The 26,658-nt window shown below is 38.3% G+C and overlaps 1 protein-coding gene across 1 annotated transcript; it reads left to right on the top strand.

Moving 5' to 3' along the window:
- The first annotated feature begins 10,445 nt into the window (after positions 1–10,445).
- Positions 10,446–26,063, top strand: satb1a (SATB homeobox 1a). Its single transcript, XM_011480855.4, has 11 exons — positions 10,446–10,900; positions 11,335–11,564; positions 11,847–12,023; positions 12,102–12,228; positions 13,557–13,680; positions 14,628–14,739; positions 16,261–16,793; positions 17,378–17,575; positions 18,500–18,655; positions 22,845–23,048; positions 23,395–26,063. Exons 2-11 carry the CDS (start codon positions 11,348–11,350, stop codon positions 24,223–24,225), a joined length of 2,679 nt encoding a protein of 892 aa, XP_011479157.1. The 5' UTR covers positions 10,446–10,900; positions 11,335–11,347; the 3' UTR covers positions 24,226–26,063.
- Positions 26,064–26,658: the final 595 nt, after the last annotated feature.

Genomic DNA, 26,658 nt, shown 5'->3' with positions numbered 1-26,658 from the left:
TCTGTGGGCAAATCCTCTATTGAGCCAGGTCAACCTCATGCACAATTTTATAACTCAGCCTCAGGTTTTCTTCACAACATGTACAGACAAGGCTGCAAACACACTATTTTTTACATCCACAAACTGACTCGATCTGTCAATTATCTGTTTGTTTCCTCCTGCAGTGCGTTTTTTAAGTTTTTTTTGAATCCAATTTGCAGTAAGGACAACTCATTTTTTGCATCCTACACCTTTCTTTTAACATTTTTGATGCAATGGAGGCTCTAAGGACTGCAATGGGGGCTCTGAAGGCTGTGTTGGGGCCAGTGGGTGCTGTGATCCCCTGTTGTCTTTTCTTTAAAAACTGTGACTTACTCAAGCAAGTCAAGCAATCAATGAAGCTCTACTTGACTTTAGTCAATGATCCCTATTTGTAACGAATCAAATAGCTTAAGTGTGTCTTGTTTGTTTTTTTAATTTATGCATTTCATCATTTCTGTAATGAGTTTGATTAATCTGTCATTTTATTGTATTGACTACTATTAATGCTTGAAATAATCAAATCAAATCAAAAATGTTGCCAGACAATAGCAACGGTGAAAGTGGGATGTTCCCTGGCAACCTAAACCACATTTGAAGACTGTGAATTCTAGGAATGAAATGAACATATTTAATTACTTCTGACTTACATACTTAAGATTCATAACTAAGACTAAGTGTACCTTTGTGTTTCACGGATGAATGGTTGTCCATATGGTAGTCCACAGCATGCTTTGCACCCTTGTAATGGCAAAATGGGCAGTGGAATGTGTTATATTCATAATTTGGTTTTCTCATACCTCAATGAAACTACATATGAAAAGACATGGCAATAAGAAACTCAAAGGCCAAAAAACTGTTTCTATTCCAGTGTTTTTCACTGCTGGGGAAGATGGTCAGCTGTTCTGTGGTATGGCTGTGGTCGTATTTGGTTTTGTTCGTTCTTTTTTTTCCTGTGTTGAGTATTTTTTTCTGTATCATAGTGGCACTTCGTTGTTTTGGTGGATCTTTGTGTCTCTGTGTCTGATTATTTTCAGATGTGGTGCTGGAAAGTGTGTGGATTCCATTGGACCCAAGCTGATGGAGGCAGCCTTTAAAAGCACCACGTGGACCTCCAGCCTGTGAGAAGGGAGCTTTGCTGCAACCTGTCTCCACTGCAGCTTGGTGTTCTTTGCCACCAGTTTTGTAGATTTTGACATGTTGCAGTTTTTCTGGTACTCTTTATTTTATGTTGCACTTTGTGGTTTTGTGTTCAGGGCCACTCAGAGCAGTCTTTTGTTTGTAGTTATGTTAAGGTGAGGCTGTAGGGGTGAACTGCCATTTTCTTTCATGTTTTCTCCTGTTTATGTTAGTTTAGGGAGGTTTGTGTTATATCATTTATTTCCCTTTTCTTTCATTCACAGGTAAGATTTCAGATTTCCATTAGATGGGGTTTTGTTAGTTATTTTTTGGCCTTAGTTCCTGTGACAAAGTCGTTTTCTACTTGTCACCCGTCTGTCATAACTCATCACCTTTAAACACATAATGCATAATCACCTCTTTGATTTTTGTAATGTTTCTCACCTTCTCTTCCTGTTGCCCAAGGAACAAAATGGTGGCCAAGGCCTTACTTCCTGTTTAATAGTTGGGCACAGGAAGTGGAAAGAATTTGGATTTCTTTGTATATACATTTTGTTGTAATGATTTCAGTTTGTTTATTTATGTATGTCTTTATTTGCAGGACTTTAACTGTATTATTTACAAGACATTTCTATCTTTTGTTATTTGAAATGTTTGTTTAAATGTGACTTCCTTCCTGGGTGTGGCCAGCCAATTAACTGGAGCCCATAAAAGAGAAGGAGCTCAGTGTGGAGGGGAGGTGTGAGCTGTGCAGCCAGAGTGTGAGACCAGAGAATAAAACCTGTTCCTGAACTTAAGAGTCATCTGCCTCCTATGTACACCAGGCCACTCTTGTCACATCACAGTGTGACAGTTCCCCTGAAGCCTTTTTGCTTCACCTTAAGAGGTTATTATCATTTGATATTTATTAATTTGTAAATAAATCAGTTATTTTATGGAGACAGTCCATTGGTGTTTTTGTTTGAAAAAACATTACTTTTATGTCATGTTCATCTAAGCCCCCCTAGACATAAAAAGCGGTGTAACATTATGTGGAGAATTGTTCATCACCGATGTAAAAAGATTTACCATCGCTGGGATATCAGCTCTGCCTTCATGCAAAAGGCCCCGATAAAGCACTGAATGGTTGGGATATGAAAGTTCATGAAATGTTTTTCTATGTGTTTATTTGATCCTGCTAAAGACATTTTGATGAGAATGACGGTACAGCGATTTAGCCGATAGCTGTTTTTGAAAAGTCCCGCCCCTCTCGTCACCAATCATTCCTGGAGGTTTACGCAATACGTTATCAGGCTGACCAATCACTTGAAATCAGTTAGAACTAATAGACAGACTTCCAACAGGTTTTTTCTCGGAAGAGGAACCAGACTGGGTTGCCCACTCTCTCCTTCTCTTTTTGCTATATCTATTGAGCCTCCAGCTGAAGCAATAAGACAGAATGAGAGCATTAAAGGAATTAAAACCAAACACAGCCATCATAAAATTAGTCTCTATGCAGATGACATATTACTGTTTTTAAGTAATTTACATTCTGTAAATGAAACAGCAACAATCATTAATGAATTCTCCTCCATATCAGACTACTCCATTAATTGGAATAAGTCTGTTTTATTACCACTGAACAGTAATGCGGAGCAAAGACTCACGATCCCAGTCAGATCAGGAAATATCAAATATCTAGGTATCTATTTTCCCCCCAAATTATCAGAACAGGTGCAGCTTAACCACACGCCATTACTGAAAATCATACAGGACGATCTAACACGCTGGACCAACCTGCCTCTGTCCCTTATAGGCAAGGTAGCCACGGTTAAAATTAAAATCTTACCTAAAGTTAATTATCTATTCTCAATGATACCCACACAACCGCCACTAAAATGGTTCAAAACATTAGACTCATATACACCTTTTTATGGAACAAAAAACCTGTAAGAATTAGTCTAAAAACTTTAAAATCTGTAAAAAGCTGTGGAGGCTTAGAATTACCTAACTTCCACAAATACTTTCTTGTAAATAGATTACAATACATCTTAAAATGGTTAAAAAATAATCCAGAAACCAACTCATGGTTAGACTTGGAACAGGGGTTATGTGAAAAGATCAACTTGTCAGATCTACCGTTTATTAGCCAAACAGTTGAAAAACAGGATTGTTTTTAAAGTATTAATATAAATGCTACTGTAAGGATTTAGTGGTTTGGTTTTCTTTGTCATGTTTTTGGTTTCCTTGTCAGTCACACCTTCAGGTTCATGATCCACAGCTGTCTTCAGTTCAGTTAATTACCCTCAGCCTATTTAAGTGTCTTGGTTTCTGTTCATCCTTGTCAGGTCATCTGCTCTGTTTTGTCACAGTTTTGTTTCCCCTCATATTTTTGTCATGTTTCAGTTTGCTAATTAAATGTTTTAGTTCCTGTCATCAAGCTTGGTCTCCTGCATTTGGGTCCTCCACCACCAGTTCGTGACAGCTACTTTAACAGCCTGGTGGGAATTTCTCAAAATATCAAAATCATCCATTGAACCGTGCAAAATGACACCTATCTGGAACAACCCGGACATCCTTATAAACAAAAGAAAATACTCTTCCCAGCTTGGCAAGCAGGGGCGTAAAACAACTACAGCACGTAATTATTGATAGAAGATTCATAACTCCCCAGGAATTACAAGACAAACATGGAATAAGTAACTTCTTGGAATATCAGCAACTTAAATCAATTATTACTGTTTCCCTTTCAGCTTTTCCCATCAGGGGTCACCACAGCAAATGAGTCGCATGGTAAACTTGGCAATGTTTTACGCCGGATGCCCTTCCTGACGCAACCCTCTCAAAGCAGGCTTGGGACCGGCACAGAAGCAGAGAAGGGAACAGGGAGCAGCCCGGAGTCAAACCCTGGTTTCATGGACGGAAGGCACCGTAAACCAGCACGAGCTAAACCGGCTCAACTTAAATCAATTATTACTAAAAAGTTTAAATACAAAGACATTGATTTAAAGCTACCAGAAGCAGTTACCTCTCTGATTAATTTTAGAAATGGATAAAACTCTCTCCAATATATACAAACTTTTATGTAAATTAGATAATAATATTTCACTTCCGACAACAAAATGGGATGCAGATTTAAGCATCAGCACAGATGAAAGCTTCTGGTCAGAACTTTGTCTAAACACCTTTAAACTGACAAAAAGTCCAAATCTGCAGCTAATCCATTTCAAAACTCTACACAGAATTTACTACACTGGACAGAGGATGTTCAAGATGGGTCTCAGTAACTCAGACATTTGTGAGCACTGTGATAGTAATCTACCCGACAGTTACATGCATGCATTGTGGTTCTGCACGCCTGTCCAGGCTCTCTGGCAGCAGGTATGTGCCGATCTATCAGTCTGGCTTAGGGTTTCAATCACGGCTTCACCGTCACTTTGTGCGCTTGGTGACATGAGTGCCATCGATATAGGAGGAGGATTAGTATCTATCATTTTCATAACTTTGTATTGCTAAAAAAATTATTTTAATAAATTGGAAAAACAAGAAAAATATAAATATAAGTCAATACAGAAATCTGCTGTTTGATCATATAAGCTTGGAAAAAATGTCAGCCCAAAGTTCAAGTAACTTTGGCGGGGGGGCTACTCTCTTGGTTGGGGTCTTGGTCTGGGGATGGCTGGGCACTCTCCTTCCTTCTTTTTACATTCCACCATCCATTTTAGAAGAACATAAACGCTCACCTGAGTTCAAGTAACTTTGAAAGAATTCAGTCTCTCTGGTCTCCCAAAGCTAACTCCATGACTTAGGGGGTGGGGGGCCTGGTCGTCGCTGCTCCTTGGCTTACTGCCGTGGTTCGGGGTGGGGGTCGGGGCCTCCGGTGCCCGGTGGGGGGCGATGGGGGCTCTGTGGGTCGGGGGGTCGGGTCCAGTGCCTGGGTGGGGAGGGCTGGGGTGCTGCGCGGTTTTCTGGGCTTGGGTGTGGGTGTGTGTGGTGGTGGTGGTGGGGGGGGGGGGGGGGGGGGGGGGGGGTCGGGGTTGGAGTGGGTCCTGGCTCGTACCTGGGGTTGAGGCAATGTGTGGTACTGACTCACGTGCCTCCCCTGATCAATTGTCCCTGAAAAGTATTTTGATGAGGAATAAAAACCGCAAAGCATTGAAGTAGAGATGATCTGAATTCAGCCCCCCCACTGAGTTTGATGGGACAGTTTATCAAATAAAATAAAGAAATGCTGCAAACCGGACCTTAAAATTATTACTTAAATCGACAAATTATTTTTGAAAAACTTAAATAAATACGTGTTTCTTAAATCATTTAAAATGGAATTTTTTATGAAAGAATGGCACATTTAATAACACTTTAATAAACTTAAGAACACATTTATTTGATCATTTCAGATTAAATATATTGTTTTAATTAGTCCCTTCCAGCCCACACTGTACCATGAAATAATTAAATATGTCGTAAAATATTGAAATGTGTTTTTAGAGGCTATTTTAATATTTTAATGCCATTTATAATTACACATTTATTAATAGATATCCAATATGATTTAGTTAATGACTATTTCAAATAATTAATAACCTTTATTTAATAATTTCATAATAAATAAATTTACTTCAATTTGTCGCTTCCAGCCCACAATGGACCATGAAATAATGAAATATGTCATGAAATATTTAACTGTGCTTTATAATTCCTATTTTAATATTCGAATCCCACATATATTTAAACATTTATTTGTTGATTTCCAGTTTTATTTATTTAATGACAATTTTAAATAATAATGACACATTTATTTAATAATTTAATAGCGTGTATATTTCAAAATTTGTCTCTTCCAGTCTTCCATAAGAGAGAATATCAAAATCCGTGGGTTAATAATATAAATGATTTTCTTCTCCAATTTGAGATGGAAAATGCTCACCTTAAAGAAGTTGAATAAATATTTATTTTAACTCAAAAAGAACCAGTGTAACAGAAAAATATCAGAAATGTGTTTTGCGGTCCACTTGATCTGTAGTTCGTCCCACATAATTTTCATTTGAGGAATATAAGTCTTGGCTTTTATAGGTTAAGTTGAAGATGTCTTTTCCTTTTTGTTTCTTTTACTCTTCCGTTACAATAAAAAGTATATCTATATAGTTTGTGCTCAGCCTTGCTCCTGTAATCAGTCCAAACAAGTATTAATCTTCATTTTTTTGGTCCTTTATGAATTCTGCACTGTCTTGTGTTGTCTGGAAACATGTGTGCATGAATGTACTTGAGATCAGACAGAAATATATCATTCTGAGTGTTGGGAAGCCATTTCCCTGCGATGCCTGCTCGTCTAATGGCTGCAGACTCACTAACCATATCATGAGTTTATAATAACCACATCACATCTGTGGCGAATGAGGTGGAATGAAACTCTAACCTAATTTGGAGAGATACACGACTGCGCAAGTAATAGGGTGTCCCTTGAGATAGGGCTCCAATTGAGGGAGCCGTGCCCTGCACCGCTCGCATGCTCTGTGACCGTGTAATGGTCTTAATTATCATTTAGCATGCCAGCCTCATCGACGGAGTACTAAGCCAGTGATAAAACAGCAGTTCAGGAGGTGACAGAGGGGAAGCCACGTGTTCACACAGACTTGACGGCATACCTAGAATATTCACTGATCCACTCCTGTGATTCTGTTTAAAAACATTTCTCTGTTTCCCCAAGTCAGGTGTAATTTTTTTCTCATCTGTAAAGATGAAGTTTTTAAAAAATCAAGTCATCCATTGACATAGAAATAAAACAATGTGTGACACAGCATTGTTTTGTCATAAACAGACATTATTCAGAAACACTGCATGGAAATCAAAAGATACATTTAGTGCTTTTATGGCAATTGAAAGAGAAGCAGCAGCCAGGTGCTGCTGATCAAGTGCTCTTCATTAAGTGATCATCATTAGGTGTGAGTAACTCTGTAAAAGCTGAGGTTAGGGCAGTTTGCTGGTCTGGAGCATTCAGGTGTGTGTAAGCTCTGCACAGAGGAGAGGAGACGTCAGCGATAATCATACGGGAACAGATGTTGCTCCTGACAAGTGCGGTTTGGGTTTTAAACTGTCCCTGAATAATTTAAGAGTTTTGATGTGAGACAGTTAGCTTCTATGTTTCTAAAACAAAAGTGGGTAACAATCCTCATTTGTGTTTGATTCTACAGGTTCCAGTTAGCATGCTAAAATGTTTTAAATGATGACAAATTCAATTTTTTTTGAAGGATTAAATGTGGAAACAAAAAAGTAACAGAATATACAGTATACTCTCCAATTTGCAAAAGCAGCTACAGTATCGAGTGAGCATGAACACATGTCAAGCATGGGGGTAGAAGATTGATCATTAGGGGTCTTTTTCAGCTTTGAGTCATATTAGATTTGATTATAAAGTACTTTCTTGAGCTAAATGGGAGACCATCTGTCCTGCAGCTAGCATGGCCAAAATGAATGCATTATTATAAGCACAGAAGAGAAACTACATCTGAATGGCTTCAAAAAAGAAAGTTGTTTTTGGTTCTGATGAAGTTCAACCCACATACAGACTAATAAAATGTTTGTATAGCAGTACAAGATGGAGAAGCTTCAGCTGTGTATTCCATGGGCCTAATGGTTCACAGTGTTATGAAGACCAGATGATGCACACGAGATTACTTCCAGGCTAAGCATGGTTCTGTAATGTTACTGAACGATGGGTGTACTGTTTCTCATTTAGTTTTTGGCACAATATTTGATTATTAAAAACAAAACAGTCTTATATATTCTCCTTATATACTCGAGTTTCCCTCACTTATAGTCCTACACCAGTCATCTTTTGTAAAAGCATTCCCAGTGGTCATTTAATTTTAATTATGCTGTTTTTAGGCAAAAACAAAAAAACCTGTGTTGTTTTCTAGGACATAGTTTCTGCAGAGCGGCAGGAGTTCATCAGAAATTCCCCTCTGAGTTGTGAGTGGGACTGTTTGCTCAGAGTTTGCTTGCCCCCTTCCCATCATTTGTCGGTTTACATTCTCTCCCACTAACTTACAGCCTCTCACACCCAAAACTTAACATTAATGCAACAAAAATGACAAGCAATATTGGAGCTATCAAGCCGTGTAACAAGTGGATGCATCAAAAGGGAGCGGAGCAGGGAGCTTGTGGCTGCCGTAGTAGGTTTAACGTCACCTACAAGCTTTTTCAAACAGCAGTTTTTCATCTGCTCCTGATTCATAACAATTTAAATAACATAATACTCGGAAATGTAATTTTAAGCTTAATTTTCTTTATACATACCCTCCATTATCAGAAAGATGCCACATGATCGTGTTAATGTGTTTTACCACACATTCTGTGTGGTAAAACAAAATTGTCATCCAAATGGGTCTTTAGAAATGCTGTGAAGACTACATCATGTTTAGGAAATAGAGGATTTTACCCTTTCTTAAACTTTAAGTCAACATTTCCAAAACTCACAGCAACATACCCAGAGGTGTAAGTGGGATGATGCAAAGACACATCTTCACCCAGCTGAGTGACATCTCTCTCTGAATTAGTCACGATGAGTTATGTCTAACCAGCCGTGACTCTTTCTGGCTGGGGAGATAGCTAATTCACTTTGTTTAATTAGTCAAAAGTAGTACAGCAGAGGCTGCTCCCTCTCTCCAATCATTCACTTTCACTTCTCAGGATCCAAACAGATACGTGCCGGTAGCAAAGATAGACCTAAAATCGTGAGTCTATAAGTCGTATCTTCCAGGACTGCGTTTGCCTCCATTTCACTCAAGCACCAACACCACTCTTAGCCTTGTGAGATCTTCAAAAAGTTCCCTGACACAGTTTGAAGATATAGTATTTGATCTACACGTCTGATGCTTGGATGCAACTTTCAGAAATGTCACCTCACATTTTCAATGTTCTTTTTTAAGTTTGTTTCAAACTGATAGCAGCAAAAAGCACTACAGACTGTTAACCAGTCATATAAGTTACCCATGATCCACCAAATGATCGACTATGTTCTTTATAAAATGTTATTTTCTGTATTGCTGTCAACCACTGTTATGATGATAGGTGAAAAGAAAAGCTTGAAATGAGAAAAGAAAAGAAAATTGTGTTTTTAAAAATTCTTGTGGCATTTTTCTGATTGTGGAGGACATATATTAATAGCATTAAGCTCAAAATGGCATTTCTGAGAATTTCTGTATTCAAATCAGGACCAGACGAAAGAATGCAATTAGAAAAAGAGATCATTTTTGACGTAGCTGGTCATGAACTATCGGGGGATCATGTAAACAGAGAACTCTCAGCAAAGGGGAGAGGATGTGGAGGCACGGTTGCTCCACACCAACAGTCTTGCCCACAACTCAGAGTTGAATTTGTAATGAACTACTGCTGCTCTGCAGAAACTATGTCCCAGAAAACAAAACTGTTTTTTAAATTTTGGCTAAAACAACATAATCATAATTAAAATACCGCTGGGAGACCACTTTTACAATAGATCAAGTTAATTTTTAGTTGTGTTTTGTATTTAATTGTGTTATTTTATTTTATGATTTTTTTCCCCCTACGCCACAACACACCTGCTTTAAGTTTGCAATTAACCATCTTCTTCTATTTTTGTTTATTTACTTTTAAGTAACTTTAAGTCCATGGTTTCTATTTGTTCTCCATCCCTTTACCATTTCGCATGTTTTCTTTTTTTTTGTATCTTTGTCATGTTTTAAGCTTATTATTAAATTAAGCTTCTATCTACTTGGACTCCGGCTGCAGTGCTAATCTGTAGTCTATTGAATTTGAAGAAGTATCTTTGAGTAGTATTCTGTTTCATTATCCACTTTTGTGTAATTTTAATATCATAATCCCATTATAAGCTTAACCTATTAGTACATATTGAAGTGATTAAAAACTAAATTAAATAGTATCTACATACCAACAGAGCAGTCAAGTTTTGATATAACTATTCTGATTTTAACCTGAAATCTTGTTTACCTCATATAGTGAAAGCTGTCTGGGTCAAATGTGAGCCAGTGTGCGCTTATAAGTTAATATAATTCAGACTCATCCACCTTGTCCTGCTTCCACTTTGTTGCCATAGAGAGCTCCAATACCCTAAAGACAATAACAAGCGCGTACACAGCATGCGGCAGAACGTAATAAATAGATTTATGCGCAATTGTCACATTTAATACATTTGCAGAGCGCGCGAGTGAATTCATTATTACACCATATGTTAATGCAGCTGGGGCTGTGTGTTTGTGAGACTACAGACATGAGTGTGTGTTGTGTTAGAGTGAGGAAGGCGGGGGAGGGGAGGGACCCTCCTCTGCCTCACTCTCCTCAGCGCCTTGAAGTGTAACCAACAACTGCTGTCCCGGAGTCAGTGGTGCAGCCTACTGCATGGTCGGAAATGCACTCCAGCAGGAGCGGTCCGCGCATTGTTCTCCATGCAGCCTGATCCACAGACGCGGCTCGCCACGGCGCTCCGGAGAGATGATGGGTGGTCGCTGTGAACTTGCGCCGAGGCCAATTTTTCGCTTTAGCGGGGAGCGCAGCGCTGTCCACAAGCAGGGAACGATACAGACACAAACACCCATCCATTAAGCTCGAGATCAATCTTTTGATGCCAGCAGCGGTTCTTCAGAAGAAAGAAAAGGACGCACCGGAGGAGCGTTACGCGCGCAGACAGCCAGGAGGAGCGGATTGCGAACACAACACATGGATCCAGCCGCTGTCTGCAGGGATGGACTGCTGATTGATGAGAGAAATTCGCGGTGCGCACAAACAGGTTGGTCTAACCTCGATCAAACTTCAACCCAAGCAGACGTGGGACAATTAGCACTCATCAAGGTGCTGAAAATGGAAAAGAAATCCTGTCGCTTTCGGCGGCGCGCCTGCTGGTGACAGCTGGTTTGTAAGGGGGAACTGATTGCAGTATTCACGGGATATTAACTGGATTTAGGGGGTTATTCTAAGTTCTGCATCGGATTGAAGGTCATTCCCATTCATGGTTTTCAAGGTTTATTTGTAAGGTTTACCTTTAAAATGAAAAATATTACCCTATTTCTTCCAACAGGCTGCGACGTGCGCTCTGTGTATTTAATGACCAATTAAGCAACCAACTGTTTTTCTGCAAAAGTTAAAATCGATCAAGTAAAATTGTAAATGTTCCGTTGGCATGTCAAGGTCTTTGTTTTAAATCTGTGATTGTCTGTGCATAAGTGTAAGCTCACAGATGGATCCACTGTGCAATGAAATCAAGAAAGCAGAGGGAGGTGAGCTAGCTGTAGACCCTGGACCCCGTCCAAATAAGCTGGCTCGACTGGAACAACACGAGATGGGACCCTCCACACCAGAGTGGAGCAGGCAGGGCAGTCCTGTGGCCAAAACCCCCGGTATTGCACAAAAACCCGCCACAGCAAGGTCGACAGGCAGAAACTGGCACACCAAAGGTACTAAGACCTTAAAGAATGAAAAAAAAATACTTAAATAGTTAGAATTTTGCTTAGAATGCTTAGAATTTTTTTGTTTTTGTTTTTAGTCAGAACTGTACATACCCATGTAATGCATGAAGACTAGAAGTTTAATTTAGTCAGCTATAAAAATGGATTTGGAAAGTTCGGAAGCTTAAAAACACAAATGATACTCAGAGGAAAAAAGTATGTCTAGTCAGTATTTAATTATCAAAATGTGGCTTTGGAGAACCTTCTGATATTTTATGTATTTCATCGTAGGAAGCCTGCTGCCAGTATTCTGTGTGGTAGAACACAGGGAGACTGTTTTGGAAGTCGAGAAAAATGAAGAACATGCAGAGTTTGTGTTGGTCAAAAGAGACCTGCTGTTCAATCAGCTGATTGAGATGGCCTTATTGACGCTGGGATATTCTCACAGCTCTGCAGCACAGGCTAAAGGTACACAACACTCTGCAAACACAGTTACACACACACAAACATTGAATTGTTCTCAGCTTTGCTTTCCCCCTTTGGCAGGTCTGATCCAGGTTGGCAGGTGGAACCCAGTACCTCTGTCCTGTGTAACAGACGCTCCGGATGCTACGGTGGCTGACATGCTGCAGGATGTTCACCATGTTATCACCCTGAAAATACAGCTGCACAGGTAGAAAAGCTCAATTCAACCTCTTTCTCACCACCAGATAATGTTGATTGATGTTAACATCTTGTTAAGCAATCACATGGCAGCAGCTCAATTAATGTAGACATGCATTGATGATCAAGATGACCTGATGGAGAGGAAGTAGCATCAGAGAAAGGACTGCTGGTGCCAGACAAACTTATTGAATAAACTTCTTATCCACTTTTTGTAGAAGAAGGGTTTACAGAGAGTATATCTAGTGAGTGATAGTTATCTGGATGAAAATGCTTTGTTGAGAAGAGATCAGAGAAGAATGTATGAACTGCCATTCCAAGGCAAACTTAGATCTGTTACTACACAACATAAATTAAGCTTTAAAATTAACATATTTCAGGGAATTTTCAATTTCTTTTAGTTTCCTATAGCTAAATTGCATTAATCTTAGAATAAAACAACTGTTTCTGATGAAGCTCAAAGCAACCAGTTGTGTTTTTATTTTTATGAATTTCACACAGACCAGAAACAATGAATAAACCCACTTCTCAATCTGAGTACTTCAGGAAAATACAATCTTTAGGTCCTTGTTGTCTTTTATATGAGATGGGAGTGAAGCAGAAGATTATTAACTGTGGAGGACCGGAAGAGACACATTCAAATAAATATATACGCCATTAAATTACTGAATAAATGTATCATTCCTTTTTTTAAATTGTCATTAAATAAATAAAATTGAAAATCAATAAATAAATGTTTAATATATATGTGTGGCATTAAAATATTCCTTTAAAAAGCACATTTAAATATTTCATGACATATTTATTTATTCCATGGTTCAGTGTTGCGTATATATTTATTTCAATTGGTCTCTTCCGGTCCGCCATAAGTAACACTTGTCTTTCAAATTTTACATTTTCTATATGAAAAAAATTAATAAAACCAGATGGGCTTTTCATGTATTTTCCTTTTAAATCCTCAGTGTGCACTTTCATTGTAAAGTTATGTATTGTTCATTTGTTAGTTCTCTAGTGGGAGTATAGGTTTATGTGTTGTTAGTCCATAAATTTACAACAGTTCTTTTGTTCGGATTTAGATGCAGCTTAACATGGATTGTACATATAATTTTTATATACAATTTTCTTGTTAATCAAACACAATAAGCCGAGTTTGCTTGTCACATTGGAAATTGTTAGACTAAAAAAGCAATTGTGTTGATGGATCTGTTGCAGTTTAAAGACATGGGAAATAATCTGGATTTATAAGGGGGTGCAATGGAAGATGTAGTCGAGTTGTGTTATATAAGAGATTCTAAAATTGATTTGGGGTTTTGTTTTTGTCTTTGATTTTATAACCAGCTGTCCTAAACTGGAAGACTTGCCGCCTGAGCAGTGGAGTCACTCCACTGTTAGAAATGCTCTGAAGGAGCTTCTGAAGGAAATGAACCAGAGCTCTCTGGCCAAGGAGTGTCCACTGTCACAGGTACAGCAGACACGAATAAAGCCAGCATGCACTTACAAGAGGGAAAAGAAAAGGAGAAAATGTGTGTCTTTGTTCTGCACGTGTTTGTGTAGGAGTGTTTATGATCAAGTATATGGTCCAGTAGTCGCACAAGATGACCAGATGCTGCAGTAGATAAGGTGTGGGAGCGGATCACAGGAGACAGAATTAAAGAGAGATGGATATCTCTTAAAAAGCTTCACTGTCTTGGCTGCCATCATTCTGGCTCCATCACCAGCCTGTCTGTCTCAGACTGTCTGTACATCTCTTTCATGTCTGCTTTTTTTTTCACATGTTATGCATTTAATTAAGCAAATAAAGACACAATGGAAGCAATAGTTTTCATTAATCATGCAGCAATTGGGAAAGCGGCTCTTTATGAATATTCATAGTTATCAACTTAGTTTGTATTTTATTTTTGCCTGAGGGAAAGTTGGACATCTACAGAAAAAAAAACTCACTTTGCTTGTCTCAAATTTAAAAATTCCTTCCCTCTGTGCAGAGTTAGGATCTGATATAAGCTGGTCCCTCCTCCCTCGTCTATTCCATCAATCCCTCCCAACCCCCCCTTGCTTGTTTGTGGGAAGCAGATTAAAATAAATATGAGAAGATGAAAGGTGTAATCAGATGTAAAGATTGCACATGATGGTCTTCAGGGAAAAGCTGTGAGAGTGTGAGTGTGTGTCAGTGGGTGAGAGACAACCGTAGTCCCCGATGACCTCTAGTGCTTTTTATTAACACACACACATGCACGTATGCATCCTGACACACTCATCTGTCTTTATTATCTTATTTACCTGGGGGTCTTTTTAATAACACAGATCTGAGTTCATTAACATCAGACATGAGAACAGCTGAGGCACCCGAACTGCCTTTTGCAGGCACCCAGAAAACAATGAATTTCCAGAGGCTCTTCTCCTCTGTTTCAGAGCATGATATCATCAATTGTAAATAGCACTTACTATGCAAACGTCTCAGCTGCCAAGTGTCACGAGTTTGGCCGATGGTACAAGCACTTCAAGAAGTCCAAATACTTCAAGGGTGAGGAATTTTAATTATAAAGCGTGCTTTTGAGTTTTATTGTGCATGCTAATTCATCCTTCACAAAAGTAAATGTGATCTTGATAGATTAAACTTCTGAAATAATCTATTTTTATGCATTTATATGATAGTATAAATATGAATAATTCTGACTCCTAAATTTTGTCCATTGTATTTTGCATGCCAGGGGTTTAGGGTTTAGAAAAAGTACAAATATGACGCAATAAACTAAAGATAACAAATGTCAGTAAACCTGAGGTTCTTCCAATAAACCAAGATTGAGTGTTACGCACTTGAAAAAGCAGTCTGACATTCTAAATTTACTGTTTGAAACAGATTACATGGAGCCCATGTCACAAATAGAATTGTTCATATGAAAGGAACTTCATTGATACAGATATCGATCACTCCAGTGTTACCTATCTTCAAAAGAGGTCTTCTTTTTTAATGGAAGTTTATCTTGCCAGCCTTTGGCCAGCATTGTCCCTGCATTGCAATTTCATTGTGAGCATCATAGAAGTAAGGTGCCACTTTTAAAAGCAGAGAAGAGATTCAAACACCTTCAGTGATGATCTAGCTTTGACACCATTATCGCTGGCAAATATGATTTTAGACTAATTTTTTACATTTGATTTCAATTTTCCTTTATACCCCCTTATGCTGACTTTACTTCCAATTATATAAAAGTTATTGCAATACAGTTTCTATTCAAGTCAATGCTACATTGAGTAGAGTCCTATATTTTATGATACGTTGCGAATTAGCGACATACAGCACGAAGGGGTTAAATATGAATTCTTGCAAATAAAAAGATAGGTGTGTTTAGCAACATTTTCCTTCATTTGAGCTGTAATCATAACACGCATCTTTAGAGAAAAGAATGTTACAAAAACTATGGGCAGAGTCATGTTAAGGGTTAAGCACAGCATTAGCATGATCATGCTTTAGGTTAGTGTTGCAGCCAGTAATTGTAGTATTTCAATGATAGAAAAAAAGGAATTGCATTAAATATTAGAAAGGACTACACATACACAACACAGTGACTTTTGTGAATGGATAAAGATCCTAAAGTTTCATTCTTGACTTTAAGCAAAGACAGCCTAGCTTAACCACACTGTGCTTATCTCCACTTGTGTTTGGATGGAGACTCTGAGATGTTATGACCAAGCAATGCAGATCACCTGGTAAATCCAGAGCAAATGAGCTTCCCGAGCTAAACTCACTTTTGAAAATTGTCCATTAAATAAACAGAAAATCATTTGCATTTCTCAATCGTTCTCAAAAGGTACCAAAGATGGAATCTGACTTCTGTAACTTCAGAGTAAATATTTTGCGGCTACATTCCATTACATTGTGTTTTCACTCAATTGTATCCTTAAAAAAATCATATAAGCTTTAGAGATTTGATCAGTTTTCAAATTTTCCCTGTTTGCATGTTTACTAAACAAATTCTCTCACAACTCATGTGTTAGTTATCATTTCTGTCAATAACAGACATTTCTTTGTCTTTCCTCTTACCAGAGATTGACAGTTTTTCCGAGCAGTCCACACACCTCACGCTAACGCCACAGCCAGTAACGGGTAGCCCAGCTGACCAGACCTCTCTGCTTTTCCCTCGTGGAGCAATGACGAACATTTGTGGTCATTCTGGCCTTGGTTTGCACCCTCCTGGGTTGGTAACTCAGCCCCTCAGTCCCCAAATGGCCAAACAGCAGCTGGTGATGGTGCAGTATCTCAACCAGCAGTTTGCTGTGAGCCGCATGTTAGCTGGCCAGGGCCTCCCATCCGCACCACAGCAGTATCTCAACCACCCTCCTGTGGGAAGGACGCCTGCCAAAGTATTTTCTAAAGCCCCTGATTCCCAAACCTCACAGCAGCCACAGTGTGGCCTTGGAGGAGGTTCATCCACAGGGCTGCAAAGTCAGACACCAACTGGGTCTTCTGTCGGCTCAGCAGACGTACCAGCTGACATCTACCAGTGTGTGAGGGAGGAGCTGAAGCGAGCGGGCATCTCTCAAGCCATTTTTGCCCGAGTAGCTTTTAACAGGACTCAGGTATGGAACTGCGGTTGGAAAAAGGGCCTTTAAAATTCAAGCCTTGCAACTCCTTATAGTTATTTCCATGTGTAGTTTTTCTTCTGGTAGTGATGGTTGGCACGTTGGCATTGGCTGTGCCGCAGTGCCCCCTCCCCCCTGTGTATGAGAGTGTGCATGTATGTTTGTGCCAGCTCTCTGCAGTATAAATCTGGTGCCAGCACTGAAGCAGCTGCTTGGCCAACTAATCACAAACCCTTGGAGAAATGCTGTTTTTCCCTCTACCTCTTGTTCCATCTCAGCGTCCTTCCTTCTTTTCACCTCTGACAGCGTTCTCCTTCCTTCAATTTGTAATTCTTGTAATTCTCACTTTTATTTTTCATCCTTTTTGGGTCACCTTTGGTTGGAGGAGCTATACTAAGTTCTGCACCAAAAGTAACTTCTTTAACATTCTGGAAAGAATGTATACATGCAATCTTAAAGGAAAGGGCTAAAACTTGAATTTTCTTGAGATCTTAATTCTATATGCTTTGAAAAAGTTACTCCAGGACTCTGTTGAATATGCTTTGACACGTCAAGAGTATTACATTGGGTGTGTTTTCCAGGGCTTGCTGTCTGAGATCTTGCGAAAAGAGGAGGATCCAAAGCATGCCTCCCAGTCTCTGCTGGTCAACCTGCGAGCCATGCACAGCTTTCTACAGCTCCCAGAGGCTGAGAGGGAGCGCATATACCAGGAGGAAAAGGAGCGGAGTTTGACTGGATATACACCCAGCTGCAATAACACACCCCCACTGTCCACACAGGTCAGCCAGCATCAGCGAGACGGCAATTCACAGAATGTCAAGTTTGTCTTTTTGTATTTCTTTTTATTCGCATTAGGGAGCATTCAAATCATTATCTATTTCAATATTTTTGCATGCTTTAGCATAAAAAATGAATATCACAATTTAGGTTTTTTTCCGACTTTATCTTAGTACAGTAAAAATAGGATGCTGTGGCACTCTTTATTAGGTCTGAGAGTCAGGCTAAGCAGAGCAGGTAGAGACAGCAGCATCTGGCAGTGAACGATGCCTTCTGCTGCACCGTGCTTTACAAAGCATCTGTAAAAGCCTCTTCCATTTTAAACCGGGACATTAATGACATTTAAATGTCATAAAACATAATCATTAGTCCAAAAAAATGTAAACAAAATTTTAGACTAAAATTACACTGAATATAGAGCTTAATACACTAGAAAGTATATTTCCTCCAGACCTGAGTGCTCTGCAGTTGCAGCAATGATCTTTGACCCAGAAAAGTGAATCTAGAAACAATGCACTTGATGCACAAAACATGGTATCCAAATGTACAGAGATAAATCTGCACAATTGTTAGCACTGATGTTAGTTTTAGAAAGCAAACATTTTATTGCACAATTATAGCAAAGTTTACCGTCATTCTCCACCAATTAAAAATAAGATTGAAAAGAAAGCCCATATTTTGTCATTTTCTTTTCCAGTGGTGTCAACGAGATCTTATAAACCTAGAAAGAAATAGTGATTTAACTAGGCTGTCTTACAAAAGTTTTGTCTCTTCTGGGGACAAAAGTTTCTTCTGGGGATTTTAATTTATCCAAAAATTACATTAAATGTATTCAACATTTTTCAAACTTGTGTCTAAGCTGCTGTTCTTGACTCCTCCCTCTGCATACACTGCAATATTCCAAAACATTTTTTCTCTTTTTTTAGGCAAGACTTTCCCCAGTTACATCTGAGAGAGGGTTGAGGACAGACAGCTGCGTTCTCCATGTCAATGGCTCCATATACGAGGAGATTCAGCATGAAATGAAGAGAGCCAAAGTGTCTCAGGCTTTGTTTGCAAAGGTCGCTGCTTCCAAGAGTCAGGTATTGCATTAGATACTACTTTTGTCCACATCAGAACTAATTTTGTAGAAGTTTGCTCCAGAAGTAGAGTAGGCAGCTTATGGAAGATAAATGAAATTCTGTGTGAATCAGTATTTATTTAGGAATTGAACCAAAAACAATCATCAACAATTAGGAATTTAAAATCCTCAAGGAAACAAAAAGGGTCTGAGGTTTGAAGAAGACAATGAAACGCTGAACGAAGAAAACCAGAAACATAAACGTAGTAGATATTGATGATGGTATATCACAAATGTTCTCATCTAAATCCTTACATGACAAAAGAGCAGGAAAATAGGTACTAAAACTGAAAAAACTGGCAAAGACAAGAACCAAATAAAACTCACAGACCCAAAAAAAACTAATCTTAACATTTAGTTTTTGTGATTATCTCCCAACAGCTGAAACAGATAGATGTGTGTGTGTGTGGGGGTGTGGGGGTGTAGTTGTGTGTTTGTGTGCGTGTATGGAGAAAAGCCCAGATAATCAACCAGCAGCTGTACTTTGTAGAAGACTATTATCAGTGCATCAGACTGCTATTGTGGCCTAAATTATCGCTCTAATAGTCGCCATACACACATGCACACTGCTTACTTACACATGCAGATGTTCTGTACGAGTGCATGGTAGCACACACAATTTACACAAACGTGCACAGATGCACAAATCCACCAACACAAAAACACACAAAAGCATGATTTGAGTGTTTATTGTTCTCATTTTTATGGCAGCCCCATAAGCCTGTTATTGCCTTTTGTTTTGAAGATAATTTCCCTTCATGAAATGGGGGGATTTTAGTCGACTCTTTTTTTTCCTCCTCCTCTTGAGCACATCTACAATTTTAGACTTGTTTTTTCCCTGTAATATCCCTCTACATCAACACTTACAGGGGTCCTTCGATAGCCATTCTAGCGCAAACAGCTGGTCCAAAACCCATCAGGTTATTTTGTTGGGTTTTGGCAAACCTCACATTTTTCATGCCGTTTAAAAAGCCTTTATAACCTCCCGTACGGTGCTTTACCATCCCCCCACACCCACACGCATCCTCTGTTTCCGTCCCTCCTGCTTTCTCTCCATCTCTGCATTACCAAGTTATTTGGCAGTCAGAGCCATGCTGGATCTATCTGCTCTATCTGCACCATGCATCTGGATGGCATTGTGTGCTCAAGTTGGGTTTTGGCCAGGTGTGTGCTCATCTGTGCGATATGTGTGTGAAATCTTGTTACAGTTCATGCATATAACTTGTTAATGTTCCTCTATCCAGTACGAACAACTTTTTTCTCTCCTATGATGCCAAAAGATTTATGCTGAAAAAAGACAAATTTTAAGATAAGAAAGTACAGTGTTACCAACTTCATCTTTTAACACTTGAACCAAGGCTACTAAAATAAAAAGCTATTTTAGATAGGGCTGTCAAGCGATTAATTTTTTTGAGCGATTAATTAATTACAACCTGTAATTAATGAATCTCATTAATGTATTTTTAATCTAACCTAATAATTGCTGTGAAAAAGCCTCATTTTCAGGGACTTTCATGTCACATTGTGTGACATTATGGCGCAGTAAAAAAATCAAAATTCAACTAAAACAGTGGCTTGACGAAGTTTATTTTAACTGACTTCCAACCTTTACATTTACACCACAAAGGTGTAAATCAGGTCCAGAGTGCCCTGCTTCAATACATCACAAAACAGTAGGAACACTTGTCTGATCAGTCCAAAAGAATTTTGACAACAAACTTATTAACACTAACATAATACATTAGAAGGAGGAGATGAGACATGAGGAGGTGATACCGAAGGAATTAAACTATTTAGCCTTTGGACTTTATTTGTTGTGACTGGACAAAAACAAAAGATAAGAGGTGAACTTTTCCCTCTGAAATTATGCTTGGTTTAACTTATCATTAGAATATATTAGGTCTGCACAAGTAATCACAAAGTTATCGTTATCGCGATATCAAGCCGTGCAATATGCATATCGCAAAAGTCGCCAAAAATTGCAATAAACGGTAAACCTTACATGTGCTAAAACAATCTTAAGGCAACTTGAACTATTTCATGAATTGAATAAATCCCTTCATGCATTTGACCAATCAGATGGAGCCCTTAACGTTGTTGACCAATCAAATGGAGCTTTTATGTTAGATGTTCCCCTTAAATATCTTAAAATAATTTAAGGTATTTTGACTCTTATTTAAATCAAACTTTTGCTGTGAAATGGAAGTGTTTTTGTTGTTTTTGCTGTTTGTTCATTTATCGCAAGTTATGTCGTCATCGCAATATTGATCACTAATATCGAAATAGTTTTCCTCATATCATGCACCTCTAGAATATATATACCACTTTCTACTGCTGCTGCTGAGTGAGGTCAATGTAGGCTTTTTAGTCGTTACCACGACAACACGCTGCACCGTATATCAAGTCCGCTTTTTGTGAATAACAATTTAAACCTAAATAATAACTAGATTAAAGTACTAATATTTTATTTTATTTTTTTAATTGGTATTAGTGGAATAATGTCCTTTTGAGGTGTCCATTCTCAGAAATGAATGGACTTTGTGGAAGCAACCATCTGACACTATCAGGGCTATACTTTTGTTTCTCAGTTTATGATAATGGACACCTCAAAGGGCATTATTCCTTACATAATAGATAAACGTTATGGATTAAAAATTAGATGAACACTATTAAAAAAATGCACTAATTTGTCATTAACTGATCGCGATTAATGCAATAATTTGACACCCCTAATTTTAGATACAGTGGATTTGTCCTTTCTATATCACGACTCAAACTTTACAGTTAGAACCAGTTTTAGAGTATTGGCAAAAAAACAATGATATGTTATTAGATATATTAACCCCTTCACATTGTATGTCACTAATTGGCAATGCATCATTAAATCCAGGACTTCACTTAGTTTGGCATCACCTTGAATGGAAAAAACACTAATTATTTTTTACATATTTCAAAATAATTTTTGGCATGAAGGGGTTAAAGAATGGGATGATAAAAAATTAGTTAACAGTAACTAACAGTAGTAAAACTACTGTAAGGTCAAAAATCCTATTCATCTTCATTTTTGTTTTGCAGTTATTTTTGTTCTTAAAAATAGTAATTTTTATTAAATAATTTCTTGAGAAAGTACGAATAATTTCTACATAACTTTAAAACAGGCAGCACGGTGGAGCCTCTCAGCTAGAAGGTTCAAATCCCAACTGGGTCCTCTCTGTGTGGTGTTTGCATGTTCCCCCTGTTTATGTGTACGTTTTTTCTGAGGACTCTGGTTTCCTCCTACAGTCCAAAAAAAGTTTCACAGGTTAATTGGTGATTTTAAAATGTCTCTAGGTGTGAGTGTGTGACCCTGCAACAGACTGGTGACCCGTTTTGGGTGTACCCCGCCTTTACCCAGCAGTAGCAGGGGTTGGCTCCAGCAACTCTGTGACCCCGAAAGGGATTCGGCGGGTATTGAAGACGGATGGATAGTTTTAAAACAACCTAATTTGCTTACTGATGAAAGTATAAACTAGTTTAGGGACTATATTTTTGAAGGACCTAGTACAGATTGGTAAGTTTCAGCAGGAAGACAGTTATATGAACTGATTTCATTGATATTATCAATTTTTTTTCTGTTTGTTCTATTGGCAACATATAAAGGCATTAATGTGGTTATGCCTTTCCTTAAAATTACACACAAAATTATGTTGTTTAGCTTTTTTCATGTCTGCTATCCAATGGCAGAAAACGTTCAAAGTGTTATGAAGGCTGAGAGTAATTTGAAAAGCTACTTAATTATTGACTTGAACAGATGGTCCTGCTGGAAAATAGTTACAGGTACTATGATCATGCTCTGATTTTAAATAATTTCACATTCTGTGCTCACTATTTGGATTAAATCTATGTTGCCTTTCAGAGAAAATATTATGGAGAGTTTGAGAGAAACCCATTAAAAATGTGATTTTTGCAGTGCCCCCAAGCCCAACTTTTTTATGTATTTTACTATCAATTACACCATACCCCCTTAAGCTTTTTCCATAAACATTGCATGTAGCAGAGATAACTTTAAAAAAATCTATACATTGCTGCATAGATTGAAACCCTTAACTGTCTGGATGAAACCCGTTCAACCATCTTAACCACTCCTGTTCTATGTCATGTACTTCCGGTAGGGCTGGCTGTGTGAGCTTCTGCGCTGGAAAGAGGACCCCTGCCCAGAAAACCGCACTTTATGGGAGAACCTGTGCATGATTCGCCGATTTCTCAGCCTACCCCAGACTGAAAGGGATGCTATTTATGAGCAAGAGAGCAACAACATGACTTCACAGCAGCATTGCACTGACAAGCTCACACTACTCAACAATGACAACACACTGGTAAGAAGACAATGATGTTTTCCCTGTGGACACTCCCTGAGGAAAAACCACAGGAATAACAAATGAAATAAAATAAAATTATAAAAAACATTTAAAAAAAAGAAATATAAATTCAATAAAAGTTCTCATTAATTAAATCACAAATTTAAATTATTCAAATTTATAATGTAAGAAATAGTACATAATATATTAAATAACTGCCTGTAGAAATGTTTGTCTTGAACATACAAAAGTGTTTTGCATGAAATTAATTTTTAAACTTTTATGATGGAACAGTCATGCCCACAATTAACAGACCATATATTAGAACATCTGGATTTTACTCAAATTCTACTTCTCTTTTCAGTACCAGCGCAACTCTGTGATGCCACAGCAACACCACCTCCAACCCCTGCAACCCCTTCAGCCAGAAACATCACCTCACCTGTCTCCACGGCAACCGTGTGCTGCATCACCAGCTGAGTCTGAGGCTGGGGCCACCTGGGGGCATTTCCGAGTACGTTTGCAGCGCAGAAGCAGTTGCAGTGTTGAAAGAGGGGATACCAAAGACTGGATTGATGGGTCACCAATGGATATTGAGAACATGGGTGGGGACTGGGGCGGCATTGGAACAGTGAGAGATAAGGGCGGTGCGCAGTGGGGTGATGTAAATGTAAAGGGAGACACTGGTGAGATCACTGGAGACAGGAAAATTGTAAATATTAAGGAAAAACTTTACGCAAAACTCACCCGAATGAGGAGTGACGAGAAGGGCGAAGCAGTTGGTTGTTCCAAGACACATTTTAAAGAGGATATCCAACTGGATGAGCTTAACGTGTCTAGTGATGCCCTAGTAATCCTGCAGAGCTTCATCCAAGATGTGGGCCTCAATCCAGATGAGGAAGCAGTTCACACCCTTGCTGCACAGCTGGGCCTGCCCAAACACACCATCCTTAACTTCTTCAACAGCCAGGACCAAGGACAACGCCAACATTACTACCACAGTCCAACATGTGGCCAAGAAGACCAGAAAGGCTGGACTAAAGCTGACCTCTCACGTGCTGACTTGCCTACTCCTGAACTGAAAAGGGATGGAAATGCAACAAAGCAAAATGGTCAGATTATTGGTGTCAGAGAATCAGACGTCAGCACTCAGACTGTTCCCCAAATAAAAGAAGAGCAGGAGAGTGGCATCTGATTCTCCAAAACATTTTCATTGACACCAACACACTCTTCTTCACACAAACCGTCTGAATGCAATTCAAACTTAATCCTTTAGTAGAGATTCACTGTGCTTTTGTAAAAATATGGTGACAAGCATGTGTTACCCTCAATCTTTTAAAGCCAGACTTAGCTAATTTGCAAAAATGAAAACCAGAGGATATCAAAAATTTGTCTTGCTAATGTTTTGTTCCACCGAAAACTATATTCTAATCAAAGAATTTTCGAAAGGATTCGGCATAAAAGTTGTGGTTTTGATCTGTGTTTATATTGAGGTGTTTTAATAAAAATGTTTAAAGAGTACATGATATTTTCCATCAATACTGGAATAGTAAAGCCTGCAAGAAGGCTGGAATTCCTGTTAGCACCATTGAGGTTTTTTGACACATGTAGTCATCCCAGCATCAGTATTTCCACCATCAGGAATTACAAGTACCCAAAGGCAGGAAGCAGTCTTCTGCACATAAACCTATAAAATTAAACCTGAACATATCAGAGATCAGTCTTTTGCTTAGTCACTCAAATGTGACTAAGCAAAAGACTGAACCATGACTAAGAGGAAGAACAACAGGGGATCAAGCAAGGACAAATTTGCAGAGGGGTAATTACGGTACCTAAAAGGCTACGGTACCTATGCAGCTGCGATGGGCAAAAACTATGATCTGGTGTGTACACATGAAAGCACATATACACAAAAACACTCATATGCATGACCTAAACACAAAACCTGACTAAAATACAAAAACAAGGAAAAGGAAATTGAATAGGCACCATCCTTAGCAAAAAGCAGTACACTTTAAGTTTATTTTATTAAGTATACTTGAGTATGAGTTTAGTAAGTCTACTGCAGACTATGCTCTGGTAGTGTGGGACTAACTGGATACTTCCTCAGACTAAATTGGCACAATATATAGTTAGTACACAAAAAGTAAACTCTAGGTACACTGCCTTGCTTTTAGTATAGTGTACTTGCTGTAAACTTAATTAGACTACTTTTTGTAAAAGGCTGATACTACCACCCAGGTGCAGTGCGTGTGAAAGTCGCTGTAGTATTATGTATTTACTTAAAAAAACTCTTCCGTTATTCAAGGATCCTCAATGCACTTGACAGAATCAACTGTGATAAAAACGAAATTTGTTATTGTATAGTTCCTGTATAGGTACATGTGACAAGTAGTGGGAACCAATACAATCAGCCTCAGATTAATTAGCTTACATTTCTTCAGTAAGTTTTCCAAAACCTTCTATGCCAGAAATGCCTTGTAAACAATGGCACTGCCAGACTTTTTTTTCAAATACGATCCATCTTCATATTTTTCTTGTAAATATTTTTTGGGCTCTGTTTTTTTTCAGTCGGAAAAAGGATTTTCTCATTTATCTCCAATTTAGTATTTGTGTTCATCATATCTACTGACACAAAAACTGCTCCTATTTATAGAAGTAACCTCTGAAATTGTGTATGTGTAAAAATAATGCAAGAAATAAAAAGTTGTGCTGTATTTAAAAAAAGGAAAATGAAAGAAAGACAAAGTATTAATCATCTAAGTCAATCAAACACCCCTTTTTCCCAAGTTTGTTCAAAACAAATCTTGTTTTGTTGAGCTTAATAAAGAACAAAATGTATTCTTTGTTATAGTTATCTTAAGTAGTTGTAACCATGCATGCAAATGTAAATTTCTGACACAACCAAATTTAGTTAAACACATATACTATATCCTTTAAACCTTTTTGATTTTAAAGCATTAAACTGGTTTTGGATGATGCAAGATAATCACATTTCTTAACAAAATAAAAATTGTGGATAAATGGACAAAATGGTTTAAATGTCTTATCTTTTGTCTGTGCAAGGGATCTGATTTTTTTTAACAAAAAATACTGTTTTTGTTAAACTCCGAAGGAAAGGGAAATTGAACTGACAATTTGCAGTGGTTGCCAAGAGGTTCATGTCATGGTAGGCTAACATAGCTAGAAGGCCCGAAATGTTCACGCACACAAACAAATAACAGTTTCGGTCTTAAAAGGAAATCTAGACTATTTTGTGATTTTGGGTATACTTAACAGACATGTATTAATAGTTTAAAGAACTAATTATAATGGCAATCTATGTGACCTAGAAAGAAGAGCAGAGTCAAAACCAACATTTGTCAGGGCACTATTTTAAAACAGCTGCAAAAAAAGCTGTACTAACTGAATTAGACAGTCTTTGTCTGTGTTTTAATTCTGAAGAGTCTCTTATAGTACATGACTGGGTGAATTAGTGTCACCGTTGCCAGCACAACAATGGTCCATTGTTTTGATCAGCCGTGTATCTGTTTATCTGTTTCTTTCCGATCACATGTCTCCTACTGCTGCCAGTGTTGTCTGTCTTTTACCTCTTAAATGCTTTGCTTTCATTAACTTCAACATTTTT

Source organism: Oryzias latipes, chromosome 11 (genome assembly GCF_053564925.1).
Source record: "Oryzias latipes strain Hd-rR chromosome 11, Olatipes_Hd-rR_3.1".
Classification (NCBI taxonomy): Eukaryota; Metazoa; Chordata; class Actinopteri; order Beloniformes; family Adrianichthyidae; genus Oryzias; species Oryzias latipes.
The sequence above is the reverse complement of the archived record's forward strand: the minus strand, read 5'-3'. Positions and strand labels throughout refer to the sequence as shown.

What these genes read in the sequence shown, in the direction of transcription:
- satb1a (XM_011480855.4), top strand. Translation starts at nt 11,348, where the DNA reads ATGGATCCACTGTGCAATGAAATCAAGAAAGCAGAGGGAGGTGAGCTA. An exon ending in CTGAAAATACAGCTGCACAG is followed by an intron (nt 12,229 to 13,556) that starts GTAGAAAAGCTC and finishes TTTTATAACCAG; the next exon opens with CTGTCCTAAACTGGAAGACT. An exon ending in TCGCTGCTTCCAAGAGTCAG is followed by an intron (nt 18,656 to 22,844) that starts GTATTGCATTAG and finishes TACTTCCGGTAG; the next exon opens with GGCTGGCTGTGTGAGCTTCT.